Genomic DNA, 14808 nt, shown 5'->3' on the forward strand with positions numbered 1-14808 from the left:
TGTTTGCTCAGCGCCAGATCTTTTCTTTATTGTTTACTTTAATTGTAAATTTCATTTATTTTCTCTTCTCAGACGACACGATTAGATTATCGAGAGACATGTCGGGTCATTACGTAACGCACAGTGTTTGTAATTCCGTCGAAGATCTCGACCGGATAATTTACGACGACTCGAAGCATCAAAATCTGCACACGTTGGACCTGGATTGTGATTACGCCGCTGAAATTTTACGACAGGTACCGCGTCGAATACATCTCTCTCTCCAGAAACTCTCATCGCCGCGACTCCTTTTGAGTTAAGTAATTATATTATCTCTGACATATTACGTGACAGGCACATTTGAAAAGAATGTTCGTCGCCCCGACTAAATGGCTGCTACTTCAGGATCGGAGAGGAAGAAAGATCGATAACACGAGGAATGTCACTTTACTGGGCGACGATGATTCTCTGACAGAAATATTCCAAAATTTGGCGGTCTATCCTGACAGCGATGTTGTTTTAGCTCGAAGATTCGACGGTGACTTTCTCGAGTTAACGTCCGTGTATCGGCCGAGTCCGCAGAAGAGCGTGATATGGGAGAACCGTGGAAATTGGACAATTACGAGCGGTTTGAAAATGAGAACCTTCGACGTGGCTTCCGCGCGGCGAAGAAATCTCCGACAAACAGCTCTCAAGTCCTCTATCGTGGTAGATGTGCTTTTAAAGACGTCAAATATTCCTATCTTTTTGTTTTTTTTTTTTTAAGCCCAAGAGAACGTTTATATGATTTCTTCACAAATGTGTCTGTGATTGCGCAGATAACCAATCCGGACACGATCAATCACTTGACCGACTTCGAGGACATAACCGTAGATACTATCACGAAAGCTAATTACCCTTGGGTGTTTCATTTGGTAAACCGAATGAATGCTACGTGAGAATCTGCAATCTCTTCTGACATTCAATAATTAATTACGCTAATTACAATATGTAAAAAAAGATAGAGGGAGTAACGCGACTATAAATTAATTTCCTAAACGATTGTTTTCTTTGTTTTCACACGACAGGGTAAGTTTCATTCATGTGAATAGTTGGGGATACCGCGAGAAAAATGGATCTTGGAATGGAATGACCGGATTGCTGCAACGACGTGAAATTGATATCGGCACTAGTATGTACATGGTTGCGGATCGCATGGATGTAGTGCAATATGTCCAACTGTACACACAAACCAGGTAAAATCGCGTCTGGTTTCGGATAATCAGCCGAAACAATTGGTAACACCGTGATAAATCTTTTTTTTTTTTTTTTTGCGCAACGCGTGTTGTATTTTCACATCTATCTTCGACAACAACAGTCTGTAAAAAATATTAAAAAAAAAAAACGATTGTGTAAAATTGTTGCATAGCTCGTGCTTTGTGTTTCGACGACCCTTGTTGTCGTCTGTGAAGAATATCTTCGAATTGCCGTTTCAACAAAACGTTTGGAAAGCGATAGCTGTATTTCTTCTCGTTGTCTTTTGTCTGTTGTATTTGTCTATGAAATGGGAGCATCACGTGTATCAGGACGCTTCAACAAAATCAGCGATTTACTGGAAGCAAATAAATAACGACGAGCCGACAGTCAGTGATAATTTTCTCATTATTTTGGGCGCAGTCGCTCAACAAGGTACACTTTTTGTCGTTTTTTTTTTTTTTTAAATAATCGCCTGATTAAATTAAACGCGTGTATCCGTCCCTTTGCACAGGATATTCGTACGAGCCGTACAGAATCTCGTCTCGGATTGTCAGTCTCATGTTATTGCTGGCCTCCTTGAGTCTTTACGCGTCCTATACGGCAAATATCGTGGCTCTCATGCAATCTACCACGGACTCGATCAAAACCGTTTCCGATCTTTTGTACAGTTCGCTAATTCTCGGCGTGCACGATACTGTTTACAATCGACATTATTTCAAGGTTTGGTAAAAACTGTGCAAAAATAATTTATTTTTCTAAACTATAAAAACCTATAATAAAAAGAATAAAAAAACAAGAGGGATAATTCGGAACGCAGTCTTTTCAAGATCCCATCAGAAGGAAGACATACGAGCAAAAAATCGAGCCGAAAGGACGCACGTTTTCCGCCTGGATGAGTCTGGAGGAAGGACTGCGTCGTGTGAAAAACGAACACTTCGCGTTTCACGCACCCCGGGGTCCGACATACCAAATTATGCGACAAACTTATCAGGAAGAGGAGAAATGCGGCATAACCGAGATCGATTATTTGAACTTGATATATCCAATCTTTGCGACGCCAAAACAATCGCCTTATCTAGAAATACTTAAAACTGGGTAAAAGAATTACAAATACAGATAGCGCGCGCGCGTGAGAAGAAAACCTCACAGTAGTTACAAAATCTTGAAATTTCTTATCAATATACTAAGTTTGTTAGTGCGGGGTGTGCGCGCGCATAAGTTACAAAATTACAAATTGCTTGAGAGATATACTTTCAGAATGTTGAGGTTACAAGAATACGGACTCAAACATCGCGACGAGCATCGCTTGTATCCGAAAAAGCCGGTGTGCTCAAGTCAGAACAGCTTCATCACGATCGGTTTGACGGAATGTTATTTTGCATTAGTCACGATGGGTTACGGCATGTTACTTAGCGTAGTCGTACTCGCACTCGAGTTATTGTGGCACAAATGGTAAAATTTTTTTTATTAAATTTATATTACATGTGAAACTTTGAAGAAAATATTCTTCGTATTGTTTTACAGGCAAATCAGAAACATGACGGAAGAAACAACATTCCATCTGCAATCAAAATAAACACATTTTGAAATCGTCAAATACTCGAATTAAAATGTGATAACGCGTAGAAATACGTTTACTTAGAAAATCTAGGATAAACATATTTTGAAATCGTCAAATACTCGAATTAAAATGTGATAACGCGTAGAAATACGTTTACTTAGAAAATCTAGGAATGTACATGTCTTTTTTTCCTAGAGATAAGAAATAAACATATCTTTTCTTTGTTCTTTTTCTGTTTTCTATAGTTGAAAAAAATTGCTTTTAATCCCCGTATTCTATTTCTATTTTTGTTTTGTGCATCGTGATGGATTGTTACCGCGCACATGTAAATCCATTGCTCATGAAATGTGTATAGCACACACACACACACACGTTTCTTCGAAAATTGCACATCTTGAATTTTTAATGCGATAATGTGGAATGTCGTGCCGCGATTTCGTTACTCATCTTTATAACTGGGTTTGGAAAACTAATCATCATAAATACACACTGTATCATCTAATCGAATCGATTACGTGCAACATGTTGTGACGACAGGGTGTCATGGCAACTCGCGGCATACAAGCGGTCGACGGTAGTTCGTCTTTGATGTTTCGCATTATAATGTTGCCAAAATGTTGAACCGTGTGTGAAAATGTCGTTGTTCAAGACAAAAGAGTGGTGGAGGACGCAGTGCGGAGTGAACGAATCCTTCGACGGACGCAGTTTGTTGATCACGTCGTTGTTCGGCGTCGAACGAAAGGACGTCGTCGTCGTCGGCAGCCACAGCGGATATCTGCGGATCTACAGTCCGTCGTCACAATGGACGGACGAGACCAAATCGCCAAGTGGCTTCAAGTCGTCGGATCTGCTCATCGAGACGCAAATTGGTGACTGCATCATCGACATCAAAGCGGGAAGATTTGTTTCGTAAGCACATATATACACCTGTTTTGTTTGTGTAACAAACTGATGCTGATTGAAACGAGCGTCGATTTGTCTCAGGGGCTCACAGAACATTCGACTTGCGATACTGATGCCAATGAAACTCGTCGTGTACAGCATTCTCTTGAACCAAGGTTCCGTCGAACACGGTTCGTGCATTTCGTAACGTATGATGTGAAATTGCGAGAGAGTTTATTACGAGTTTTTGATCATTTCTTTCTTTTTTTCTCTCGCGAAAATAAATTGGTCTATTTCAATTTTAATTTTATAAAAATGAAATTTATATATTTTTTCTTCACTTTCATTTACGCGTTTCTAAATTCAGATATTTTTAATTTAACTGTTTATTTGATTTAGTTATTGTTATTTTATTATAATGCCATTTCAGGAGACCGGTGCGATCTGGAGGTCGCTTACGAGCACTTGCTACCGCGATTTCCAGTGTTCCTGACGACAGGCCCATTCGGCGGTGTGCAGGGTCGGGACTTCTTCTGCGTTCAGTGCTTGGACGGCACGCTTTTCTTCTACGAGCAAGAAACTCCCACCTTCAGTCTCATTCTTGGAAATCGGTTACTGCCCGAGCCGATTGTTTACGTTTCGCGGAACGACGTCTTTGTGACGCCGAACTCTTCGTGGATCCTCGAGTGCTACAGGCAAGTCAATCCATCGTACCGATCTCGGTAGCCCGTCAATGAAGAAATAACATCAAATTTAAGATTTAATCTTTATTTTTTTGTGAAAGTGCGTGACGCGTTTCTCGCAGATACAAAAGTATTGCGGAATTTGGCAACAAGGACCGCACGGAAGGACCGAAGAGCCTGGAGCCGGACTGGAGTTACAACATCGGTGAAGCTGTTCTCGATATCGACGTTGTCGTTTTGAGCAGCTTCGAAGTCGCAATCCTGGTGCTCGGTGAAAACAATCTCTACTGTCTGAAGGACAATTGCGTCTCTCTCAAGTACGCGAAGAGATTCGACTACAAGCCCCTGTGCTTCCAAGCTTACGTGATAGGTAAGATATGATCGATGATGAGATATTGGAATGAAAGAGAGGAAAAAACGCCAGATCGTCTCCGACTGCTTCACCACTTTTTTCCTCTCTTTTCCGAAAAAAGAAAAACAAAACCGAAGCGGATCGTGCGCACAAGCCGATCTCTGGCGCGCGACAAGTATAATTTACTTTTAACAGGTATAAAAAATAAATGTAATCGGGCGCGCGATGCTTATAGAGCCGGATGGTAAGCTGATGGTGCTCGTAATCGCTGACACAAACACTCTGATGATTTATGAAGGTACAACTCTTAAGTGGTCGGCTCAGCTGCCTCTCACTCCGGTCGCTGTAACTCGAGCACATTTTCAGGTAACTCGCTGCATAATTCTGTCACTTGTGCTATCGCTCTCGAAAGATATGCGTTCCGAGATGTTATTTCGTAGAACGCCCCGCGTCGCCGAGAAAAAGAAAGAACTCGAACAACCTAACGATTTTTCTTGTAATTTTTTCAAAGATAATTTGTTCGAGTAACAAAGTTTACAAACGACAGGATAAAAATGTGATAAAATTTCTTTTAGCTGCGAGAAGCAACGATTATCGGTGCGAACGAAGATATGCCGTTTCTATTCAAATAACGATATTGGAGAATGACTAAAAGAAACTGTGAGATAATGTTTTTTGGAATGTTTTCAATTATAGAACAGAGAATTACAAAATAATTCCGCAATTTCGAAAAAGACCTCGATAGTCGCATATCTATGTACGTTCGCACCACGATAGTCCGCAATCAGAGCCGATGACATTTGACAAAGAACCAAGCGAGACCTCCGTCATATCGCTGTTCCTCTTCCGTGTCGCCATTATCGGCCTCCGCCAGTCGTTGTTCCTCCAACAACGTCCAGGCTCGGATCTATCGCGCGTCCTTGTTGGAGCTGAAAGTCGCTCCTAACTTCCACGCTAAATTTATTTTAAAAAAAAAACAGCTAATGAGGAAAAAATATACACCTTCATATTTTCTCTCAACGATCATATTTTTTGCAGAACCTATTAACGTTATCTTGGAAACTACTTTGGTTTTTTTTAATTATGTAGAAATTCGACGGCATAAGACAAGAGAGAGAGAGAGAGAGAGAGAGAGAGAAAAATAGATAAAGATAAAGGCGCGAGGAACTCGAGCGACGACCGAAAGAGGCAATCGAGAAGACTCGAAGCGCGTCTGCATCGGTAATGAAAGAGAATCGCTAAAGGAAAAAAGCGCAAAAATGTAGGGAAGGACGAGGAGTTGGAGCATTATCACCCTGGTTTTATCTTATCGTCCCTGCCATAGCTAGGGTACGGCTAGCAAGGTTGCGATTGTTGTCTTTCCGGAGGATACAGTGCGCGCGCGCGCCAATTCCTGGCTAATTAGCTTAATACCGAGAACTTCGCTCAAACGTCAAGTCCAAATCATATAATTGCTTCGCGCGTATTTCGTTGAGAGAAGAAAAACAAAAAAATGCTTAAATCCAGCCGAACATTAGCGTGAAAGCAACAACAAATAATTGAATTAATTAAAAGTCAAACCACTTTCTTTTGATTTTTGTTCAGCATTTAGATGGAGTAATCGTCGTTCTCTCGGATGAAGGACAGTTGGAGGCTTGCTATTTAGGCTCGGAGCCGTCATTGTTTATCGCGCCTCCTATTCATCGACGCGGTTACGATTACGTGGCCGCCGAAGACGAGCTTATGGAGCTTCGCAAGATGACGAAGAAAAATAAGACTTCCGGTATGAATAACCAAGTCAAGAGAGACGTACATAACACGCGTCGTTAATGACACATATAAGAAATGACTCTCAATTAAATTTCTCAGAAAATTTCTCTCTCTTATCTTAGTTACTTCATAATTGTTTTTTTTTTTTTTTTTTCACTTAAATATTCCAAGTAAAAAGCAATTATTTTGCAAGGCGTTCAGTTAACCGACGTCACCATGGACGCCGAGCTGATAATGTCCGTGACTGTGTTTCTGGACGCGGAGTCTCGTCCACGCGAAAATCAGGACAATTCTAAGGACACTTCGGACGGTCACAACTTGGTGTGTAAATTAACTATAGAATTGTCCACGTACACGACGCTTCACGACGTTCAAGTGTGCGTGCGTGTTTTGGAACCGTTCGCCGCCGAGAAAAACTGCTACGTTATTAACAATCTCTGTAAGCATACACACGTCACATGTAAATTAATTTATTATTGTAAACAAATTATTTTGTTCAATGCAATTACAAAATATGAAGTTTTGGCTTTGTCGAAGTTCGACTGTTCAAATACGGTTCACGTTTTCGATTCGAATTCTGCCCTCTTTTAATCAGACTAAATACAAAAAAAAAAAAAAAAGGTGACCGGCACGTTTTGCGCACGAAGATCTACACGACGACGGATCTGCCGGCGATATCGTCGGACGTGAGAGTCACAGCGAGCTACGAGACGGCGGATTGCGGGAGAGTGTGCGTGCTTCAGAAGACGGCTCAACTGCCGGTGAAGATGATATTGAAGACTTGCCCACCCGAGAACACGTCCACCTTCACAGCGACTCTCAAGTGCAGCGAGCCTCTCGTCGCTTTTAGCCAGCTGTTTCCCGGTAAATCTATTAGCACCGCGGTGCGTATAAATGTCCCTTCTCTTTTCACGACCGAGACACTGGCGACGATGCTGTTCAGCTTCACGCTTTCGGTCTTCGCGAATTTTTCTGTCGATTGTTATGATAAAATTTTTTTATTCATCAACAACTCTCAAAGAGTTCTTTCAGTTCAAAAAATCGATTAATGGAAATTACAAACTTTTTGTTTGTTTTCGTCAAGAAAAAGAAAGGAGTTTTTTTTTTTTATTGAAAAGTCAAAACCCGAATCGTATTTATATTTTTGTTAATTTTTTTTGTTTTACAGAACTCACCGGAAACGTACAGAAGCAAAGTTGGAACGCGTTGGGATTGCAGCACGTGCGAACCGGCAGCGTGGTGACAATCGTTTCTGGCGCTACCAGCAATCGATATCGCATACAATCGAACGATGGACTTTCGATGACCTTGGTGGTGGAGCAATTGTTGAGCAGGCTGGAAAACAAAGCCGCCGGAAACTTAACGACCACCATCGCGCAAAACCACATCCAGCTGGTTCAAACTCAAATGGAGGCCCACTTTCGTAACCGCCAGGAAGTCGACAGAATCGCGGTAATATTTTTATTTCAATGAGGCGCAAACCACATTCCCGGTCTCGATATGCACAATCGAACAATTTGAATGAACAACTGAGCCCACATAATTTTGTGTGTGTTTTTTATGAAAATTTATTTACTTTCTGGTTTTTTAAGTGAAACTTTCTTTGTTTTTTATGTTATTTTCTTTATTCGTCTTTTTAAGAAAAAGTGTTGTGAACAAAATTCTCTTTACGTATCTAAGAATTTGAGATTGCATGTCTCTTTTTCCCTCTCTCTCTCTCTTGGCTTTTTTCGACGCTCTCGTAAGATCAATTTCTCCCGCAATCGTCCCGCGACGATAACGATGATGGTGTTCTTCATCGTAGCCGTCGTCGTCAATTAATGACCGTCGTTTTTCTCAATGTGCTTTTTTTGTTGTTCGCAAATATAGAGCGAACTCGAGCTGCTGTCGACCCAGTTGAGAAACATCGAGCGAAAGATGCTGCGCGCCGTAAGAGAACGGAGCACTCGATCTCTGGTCGCGAGCAGACTGCCGTTTCTCTTAGAAGCGACCTATCGCGCGACATTCGCTCTTCTCAACGATCTGGCGATCGCACAAGCGGTAATCAACTTTCTATTGTTCAGTCAGTTTTTGTTCACTTTCGGGTCAGTTAAAAATAAGTTTTTCCCCCAAAAATTGTGCGCAAAAATAATGTCAATGTTGGATCAAAATTTTTATTTCTGAGAGACCGACGTGAATAGACTGGCGCAGCCCACTCGCCGTAGATGAGATGCTACAATATGATGTACGATAATTGGGGCTGTTGCAGGAACGGAAACGTACCGGCCACGGTCTGCAGTGCGCCGTGAGGTTACTGCTCCTATTATTGCGGCTTAATGTAAACGACGATAAGTACGCGATGTTTGAAGCCGCGATAGGATTCGAACCGCAATTGCGGGACGAACTCGTAAGTTCTTAGAGTGATAGTTTTTCTCTCTCTCTCTCTCTCTCTCTCTCTCTCTTTTCTCTTTCTTTCTCGTACACAAAATATAAAAAAATATAAATTTAATAATTTATAAGACTTCAAAGTGAATTAAAATTCTTATTTATATTTAACAAAATTAATTATGCGGCCAATATGCGCCGCATCATTCGACATTTTGCCTCCCCCGTTATATTATATTGTTCTTGCTTTGGTAAATGTTCCATCAAACTGGTTCTTTAGGATTGGGAAGAGATCGCCGATGCCGGATTGAGCGCCTTGCTACGGTCCATGTCAAGAAAATCGTCTACTATCGGACACCTGGACGCGAAGACCACCGCGTTGAACAAAATGACGTCCGTTAAAGAATTCGCGAAGCTGAAAAAGCGTCTTGTTCACGCAATCGAGCGACTCGATACTTACCGGGAAGACGACATGACCGAGAACGAGCAGTTGGAGGCTGCTTCTTAAAATTCTGCGGTCGACCACGTCTCTCTTCGAACTTTATTACATCTAGTTACAACTGCGATCGAAAATAAGTTATCTATTTATTTTTAACAAAATTTATGCACGTACTCATGAACATTGCAGCGGGGCCGATGATTTATGTTATAACGTGCGGTTGAAAATTAAGATGTTCCTTTTAAAATAAAATATCATTTTGCGTGGATAATCGTGTTGATGATTGTTCGGACAAAGATGGAAGAAGAAACGCAGCACACAGCGGTGAAACATAAGAGAGAGAGACCCTCCTCTCGCGTCTGTTACCGCTGCAATAAAATTTCGACGGAAGGATGCGTTTCCCTTCTCCTTTTGTCTCTCCATTCTCCCGCTGGCATTTATGATTTAATATGGGACCACCTTGCTAAACTCGTAACCCTGGGACCACCAATAGCGATGTGTTTGAGGATCAAGCCATCGTGAGAGAAAGGAAGAGAAAGAGAGAGAGAGAGAGAGAGAGAGAGAGGTCGGCAATCAGCGGATAACGAGGCAAGAAAAAAGACGGGAGTATCCGAAACGAAACCTGCTAGGGCGACTAGGGCTTCTTTTCCAGAACTCTCTCTCTCTCTCTCTTTCTCTCTCTCTTTCTCCTTCTCTCGTTCCTTGATAATTGATGACTCCCCACCAATTACCGCGTTCCTTTGCTTCTACCCTAAACACACATCTATTACTACCTGCGGCTGACCGCAGGACCAACGGACCCACAAATAGAGTACAATCGAGACCGCCTCGATCTTTCAATAGATATACCTTTTGTCAAATAAATTCGCGAAGAATATATCTTTCGACTGATATCTTTGTTTTCAGGGAAGTGTGATCTATTAATGACACAAACGCGCATGCGTGTAGAATACGTGCTTGTTAATTTCTAATAAAAGTGAGAAAAGAGAGTTGCGCTGTCTCTTTCTATCTTAAATATAATTCACAAGCACTGAAAATATTTTTTAATCAAACGTACAGATTAAAATATTCACTAGTTCGTGATGATTCGCGCACGAACAGCTGATCAACATTTTATTTTAGCTCGATTGCCGCGTGATTATTAGCGCTCGCACGCTATACAGTTTGTGCGATGTTATAACATCGCGTTAATAAATTAACGGACCTACTCGCCGGCTTAATGTAACCAATTAAACCGAAAATAGACGTTACCTCGCCGCGCGATGCATTATCTATTTTCGCTTGCGGCGCACGCACGGCGCGACCGCTCGCTGCGCACCGAACGGCGAGAGATTCGCTCGAGGAAAACAAATCTTGACGGCAATAACTTCTTCGAGGAAGTAAGTCCGTCGGATGGGAAACGCGCATATATATATATATATATAAGGGCAGATATATAACGACCGTGATTAATCGGCGAAAAAATCTGCGAGATCTATCTTGTAAGACAAAGTGCCGCGGATAAGTAACTGCCTAAATGGGGTCTGGCCAGTGTCGGAAATACGAACTGTAATCGTCGGCACAACTGTCGCCGATGAACCATTGACACAAGTGATATTGGCCGAATAAACTGGTATTTAATGGTATAATAACTTCATCCGTATCGTTTGTACATCATTTAGTGGCAGTGTATGTCCATTATTTTACAGTAATTTACCGATAAAGATATGTTGCTTCGATCCGAGTCATAACAAAAAATCGTTAATAACGCGCGCGTGTTACGTACGTATCAAACAACGCGCGCGATGTGTGCGTGTGCGTGTGCGTGTGTGTGTGTATCTGTACATTAGAAACACACGTAACTCGTGTGCGCGACAACACAGATTTTTCAAACAAAACCAGCGGCGATTATGCCAACGTATCTGCGCATCGTCCGTTGCCGTCGTTTATTTGCTCTCGCTCAAACAAATTAGCGTTTACAGTAGAACGCGAACTCGAAGATTTTCTTAGAGCGCGTGCACGCGCTTCTTTTCTGTTGAAATTACGACGTACGTGCGATCGTTTTCTCTTTCTCAATTTTTTTTCTCGGAGACCACAGTTTGCTTGTCTTTTTGTTCCGCGATAAGAGGCTCGGAGAGGAATCGGAAGAGCAGCGAAAAATTCGCCAGTGTGTAGTCGGTGAGAGTTGGGTCTCGTCCTTTTCAAGATTGCAAACGAGATGCGCGTGCGAAACATTCCGAAACGACCTTGCCATAAGCGAGATACGCGAGTACGGCAATAAACCACACACGTGTCGCATATAATATCCAATATGTATAATATTCGCGTACCCACGAGGGAGGGCTCGAAGATTGATGTTACAATGAGATAATCTCGCGTTTGTTATGTTTGATGCAACAATGCGTTTCGATAGGATTTTAAATAGGAAAAGCATGTAAAATTTAATTGCAAAATTAAACATAACTTTATTAAATATGTGTCTAAAAACAAAGTATACAAGAAAATAACAATCTATATTTTTATTTATTTCCGTTTCTCATATTTAATCTTTTAAATAATAAAATGCTTGGAAATGTCATTATTACTTGGTACCAATTATATCTACTCCGCGATAAGTTGCACACACACGAATATTGCGACATCGACAACGCATGTCGACAAGCCAATGGAATTAGCGACGATTTCCATTTAAGTCGACCCGCGGCACAACACTATCGTGAATCACTTCCGGGCGTTCGCGCGCGCGTATCATTCCTTTTTAATATATAATCTAACTATTCGCATGCGCGTGACACGCTCGCATTCCGGGAGATTGCAACACGAAGATCGTTCGTTTTCGGCGTAAACTGCCGATAACGCGAGAAGTGTATTGGAGAAAAAAAAAAATTGAACTCTGCGCGAATATAAACGCGGCAAAATAAAATAAAAAAATTTTTCTGCGTCCGTGTGGAATAACGAAAAATCCCACACTACGTATAACCGAGATATTAGATAATTGAGATTTTGAAATTCCAACAGATGTGGGAATTCTCTTGTTCACATTTTTCACTTCGGTATGCGATCCTTTAAAAGAAGAAGAATTTCCGAGTCCGGAAGATATCAATTAACGATGTAGAAGATAATCTTTTTTTTTTCACTAAGTAGGTTCATAAATTATCTTGATCGTTTGGAAAAGTAAATAAGGGACACGATAATGGGAAGCGAGCATGACAGAACGAGATCTCCCGCGGCAAATGCCGCGAAACAAAGGGCCGGTCGTAAACCTGTCAGAGCTTTCTTTTTTATGGTCGACTCCTTTTTTTGTGCGGTGGGAATAGAAACTTTTTCTTATCGTGTGACGCATTTTAGGTTTCTTCACGGAGAACATCGCTCTGCAGTATCTTTTGATAATTCCAAAGAAATATAAAGACAAACATAGGATGTCTCAGAAATTCCTCGCGCGTTCTCTCTAGGTTGAGAAATAGTAATATAGTCTTGAGAATATATTGAGAAATAGTAATATAGTCTTCTTATTAATAAGAAAACAAGAAGAGTCTTTATAGGACACGGAGAGCGGAGAAGGGATCTAAAAAATCGTTTCTAATGTAATTGAGGCTTCAGCTTTCGATTGAGTTTAGGAACTCAATCGGTTCGGAGCCGTTACTGAGAGATATAAAAATCTCGGTTCTGGTGTCCGACTCGCGCGTGAAGTGAGTCACGGTCGACCTCGCCGCCGCGCGCCACTTCGTTGCGCGTGAACTTGGCGCGAGAGCCACTACCGTGGCCTCTTGATTTATGTGCACGCCTTGCTAATTACTTTAAATAAATTATGTAATAAATTATGTAATATGATAGTTTCACACAGTTAACGATATATTCAAGCACAACGAGGCATAACAACGGGCACATTATTATGGAATAAATCAGATACGGAGAGAGACAGAAGTGGGTTTTCTTTTTTATTTTTTCTTTTTTTTTTAGTACAGTCTTCGTTCTTCGGGTTGGGCGCTGTTGATACACGACAGCGACTAAATTATCCATTCGTCAGGTATGCGCCCCGTTATTGGCCGAGCAGGCTTGCACGTGAATAGACAAAATGTCAAAAGATTTGATTTACGAGGCAAACTGGCGCGCCAACTCGGGAGAAATTAAGCGGAGCAGCTTGATGAGCCCCCCGGCCGGTCGGACTTTACGGCTCTCTCTCAACTTTTCGATCCGAAATGCGGTATTCGCGCGCGCACGCGTGTGTGTGTGTGTGTATGCGTGAAGCGTGTCATTGCAACATTAGCTTCTAGCGCGTACAATTTTGAGATTTGATGAAAAACGGTTTTGAATGAATTATATTAGATTGTGCAATGCGATGTGACGTAAGGCGAAGCGATACAACGTAAAAAAGCCTAACTTGGCACTTAATTAGAAACGTTAATCGAAGGAATTTCATACAGGCGCGCGCGAATGTTTATTTTACCGCGCGATATTACTCGCGAACAATTTCAGCAGCGCGCAGGCCGCGAAATAAGAGACTCGGTATTACCCGAGTCTCACATGCAAAACGGTTGGTCGCGATTCTTTATTGCGCTCCTTCCGAAGAGGAGAGTATCCTTCTCTCCGTGCACATCGCCAACATCTCGCGGTAGCAAACTCCTCTCTTGCCCTTTCTCAGTTCTTCACCTTTTTCTTCCTCTGCCACATACCGCTCACGGACACGTGCTCGTGTTTATGTGCCCGCCTCTGCCGCTTGCATCTCTCTCTCTCTCTCTCTCTCTCTCTCTTTTTATCCCTTCATTTCCTCTCTCCTTCTGCATTAAGATGCACGATGTGCTCATTTGCACAAGCGCACCTCTATTCAGAGAAAAACCGAGATAGCTTGCGCAAAAGTGCGAGCGAGCCAGTAAGCGATCCTACGAGCTGGTACAGCGGTGCACGTGCACGGATGAGAGGACACAAAGGAAAAGAGAGAAGGGGGAGATCAGCGACAGGTAGCTCAGTCGCCTTGTGTTTACGAGAAATGTATCGCGGTGGAAACACCTGCGGAGCACTGCGAGACTGTGTGAGATTTAAATGAATGTCAGAGATACCGATGCGCCACTATATCTCACGTAGGGATTTATGATTCCGTCTGATCGTCGATTGTATGGCGAAATATACGTACCGCGAAGATAGACGAAGTGTTTCTTCAACACATAATGTCTAACTGACGGACTTCAACAAAATATTGTGTCAAAAATAAGAATTAATATCAAAATTATTAGAATAGATGTATCTTTAAAATGTATTTTTACAAATAAATAATAGAATAAATATACACAAATTAATTTTTCTCTTAATTAATTAGATTCTTATTGCGTGGAAACAACACATTTTCAATTAAACAGATTGAATTTGTGTTCATTTGTTAAACAAATTGAACAGTGAAAAGCAACAGATGTTGCTTTAATCTCGAAAAGATATTTAATGCGCGCACTATAAAACCATACTTTTTATATATGTGATTTTGCGCACTCATCGCGCCGGCGATCTCTCTCTTTATATCTCGCAATCTCAGCGTGGAATATTGCCGCGCGATCTTCGGTATATTTTTACTGCGTCTGTATATTTTGTCGAG

At 41.6% G+C, this 14808-nt stretch overlaps 1 protein-coding gene across 1 annotated transcript; it reads left to right on the top strand.

The window, feature by feature from the left end:
* Positions 1 to 98: 98 nt before the first annotated feature.
* LOC109859295 (protein PTHB1-like) lies at positions 99 to 10106 on the top strand. Its single transcript, XM_020437398.1, has 21 exons — positions 99 to 236; positions 334 to 687; positions 798 to 913; positions 1047 to 1214; positions 1388 to 1647; positions 1727 to 1935; positions 2033 to 2310; positions 2473 to 2667; positions 2740 to 2778; positions 3389 to 3685; positions 3761 to 3849; positions 4089 to 4353; positions 4464 to 4711; positions 4929 to 5059; positions 6278 to 6455; positions 6636 to 6881; positions 7064 to 7306; positions 7611 to 7894; positions 8312 to 8482; positions 8691 to 8828; positions 9087 to 10106. The coding sequence occupies exons 1-21, from the start codon at positions 99 to 101 to the stop codon at positions 9312 to 9314; spliced, it is 4275 nt and encodes a 1424-aa protein (XP_020292987.1). The 3' UTR covers positions 9315 to 10106.
* Positions 10107 to 14808: the final 4702 nt, after the last annotated feature.

Source organism: Pseudomyrmex gracilis, unplaced genomic scaffold (assembly GCF_002006095.1).
Source record: "Pseudomyrmex gracilis isolate BER0280 unplaced genomic scaffold, ASM200609v1 scaffold_255, whole genome shotgun sequence".
Taxonomy (NCBI): domain Eukaryota; kingdom Metazoa; phylum Arthropoda; class Insecta; order Hymenoptera; family Formicidae; genus Pseudomyrmex; species Pseudomyrmex gracilis.

Excerpts from the sequence above, each read along its gene's own strand:
- LOC109859295 (XM_020437398.1), top strand. The coding sequence starts at position 99 with ATGTCGGGTCATTACGTAACGCACAGTGTTTGTAATTCCGTCGAAGAT. Across the intron at positions 688-797 it reads CTCTCAAGTCCTCTATCGTG|ATAACCAATCCGGACACGAT; the intron begins GTAGATGTGCTT and ends GTGATTGCGCAG. Across the intron at positions 7,895-8,311 it reads AGGAAGTCGACAGAATCGCG|AGCGAACTCGAGCTGCTGTC; the intron begins GTAATATTTTTA and ends TCGCAAATATAG.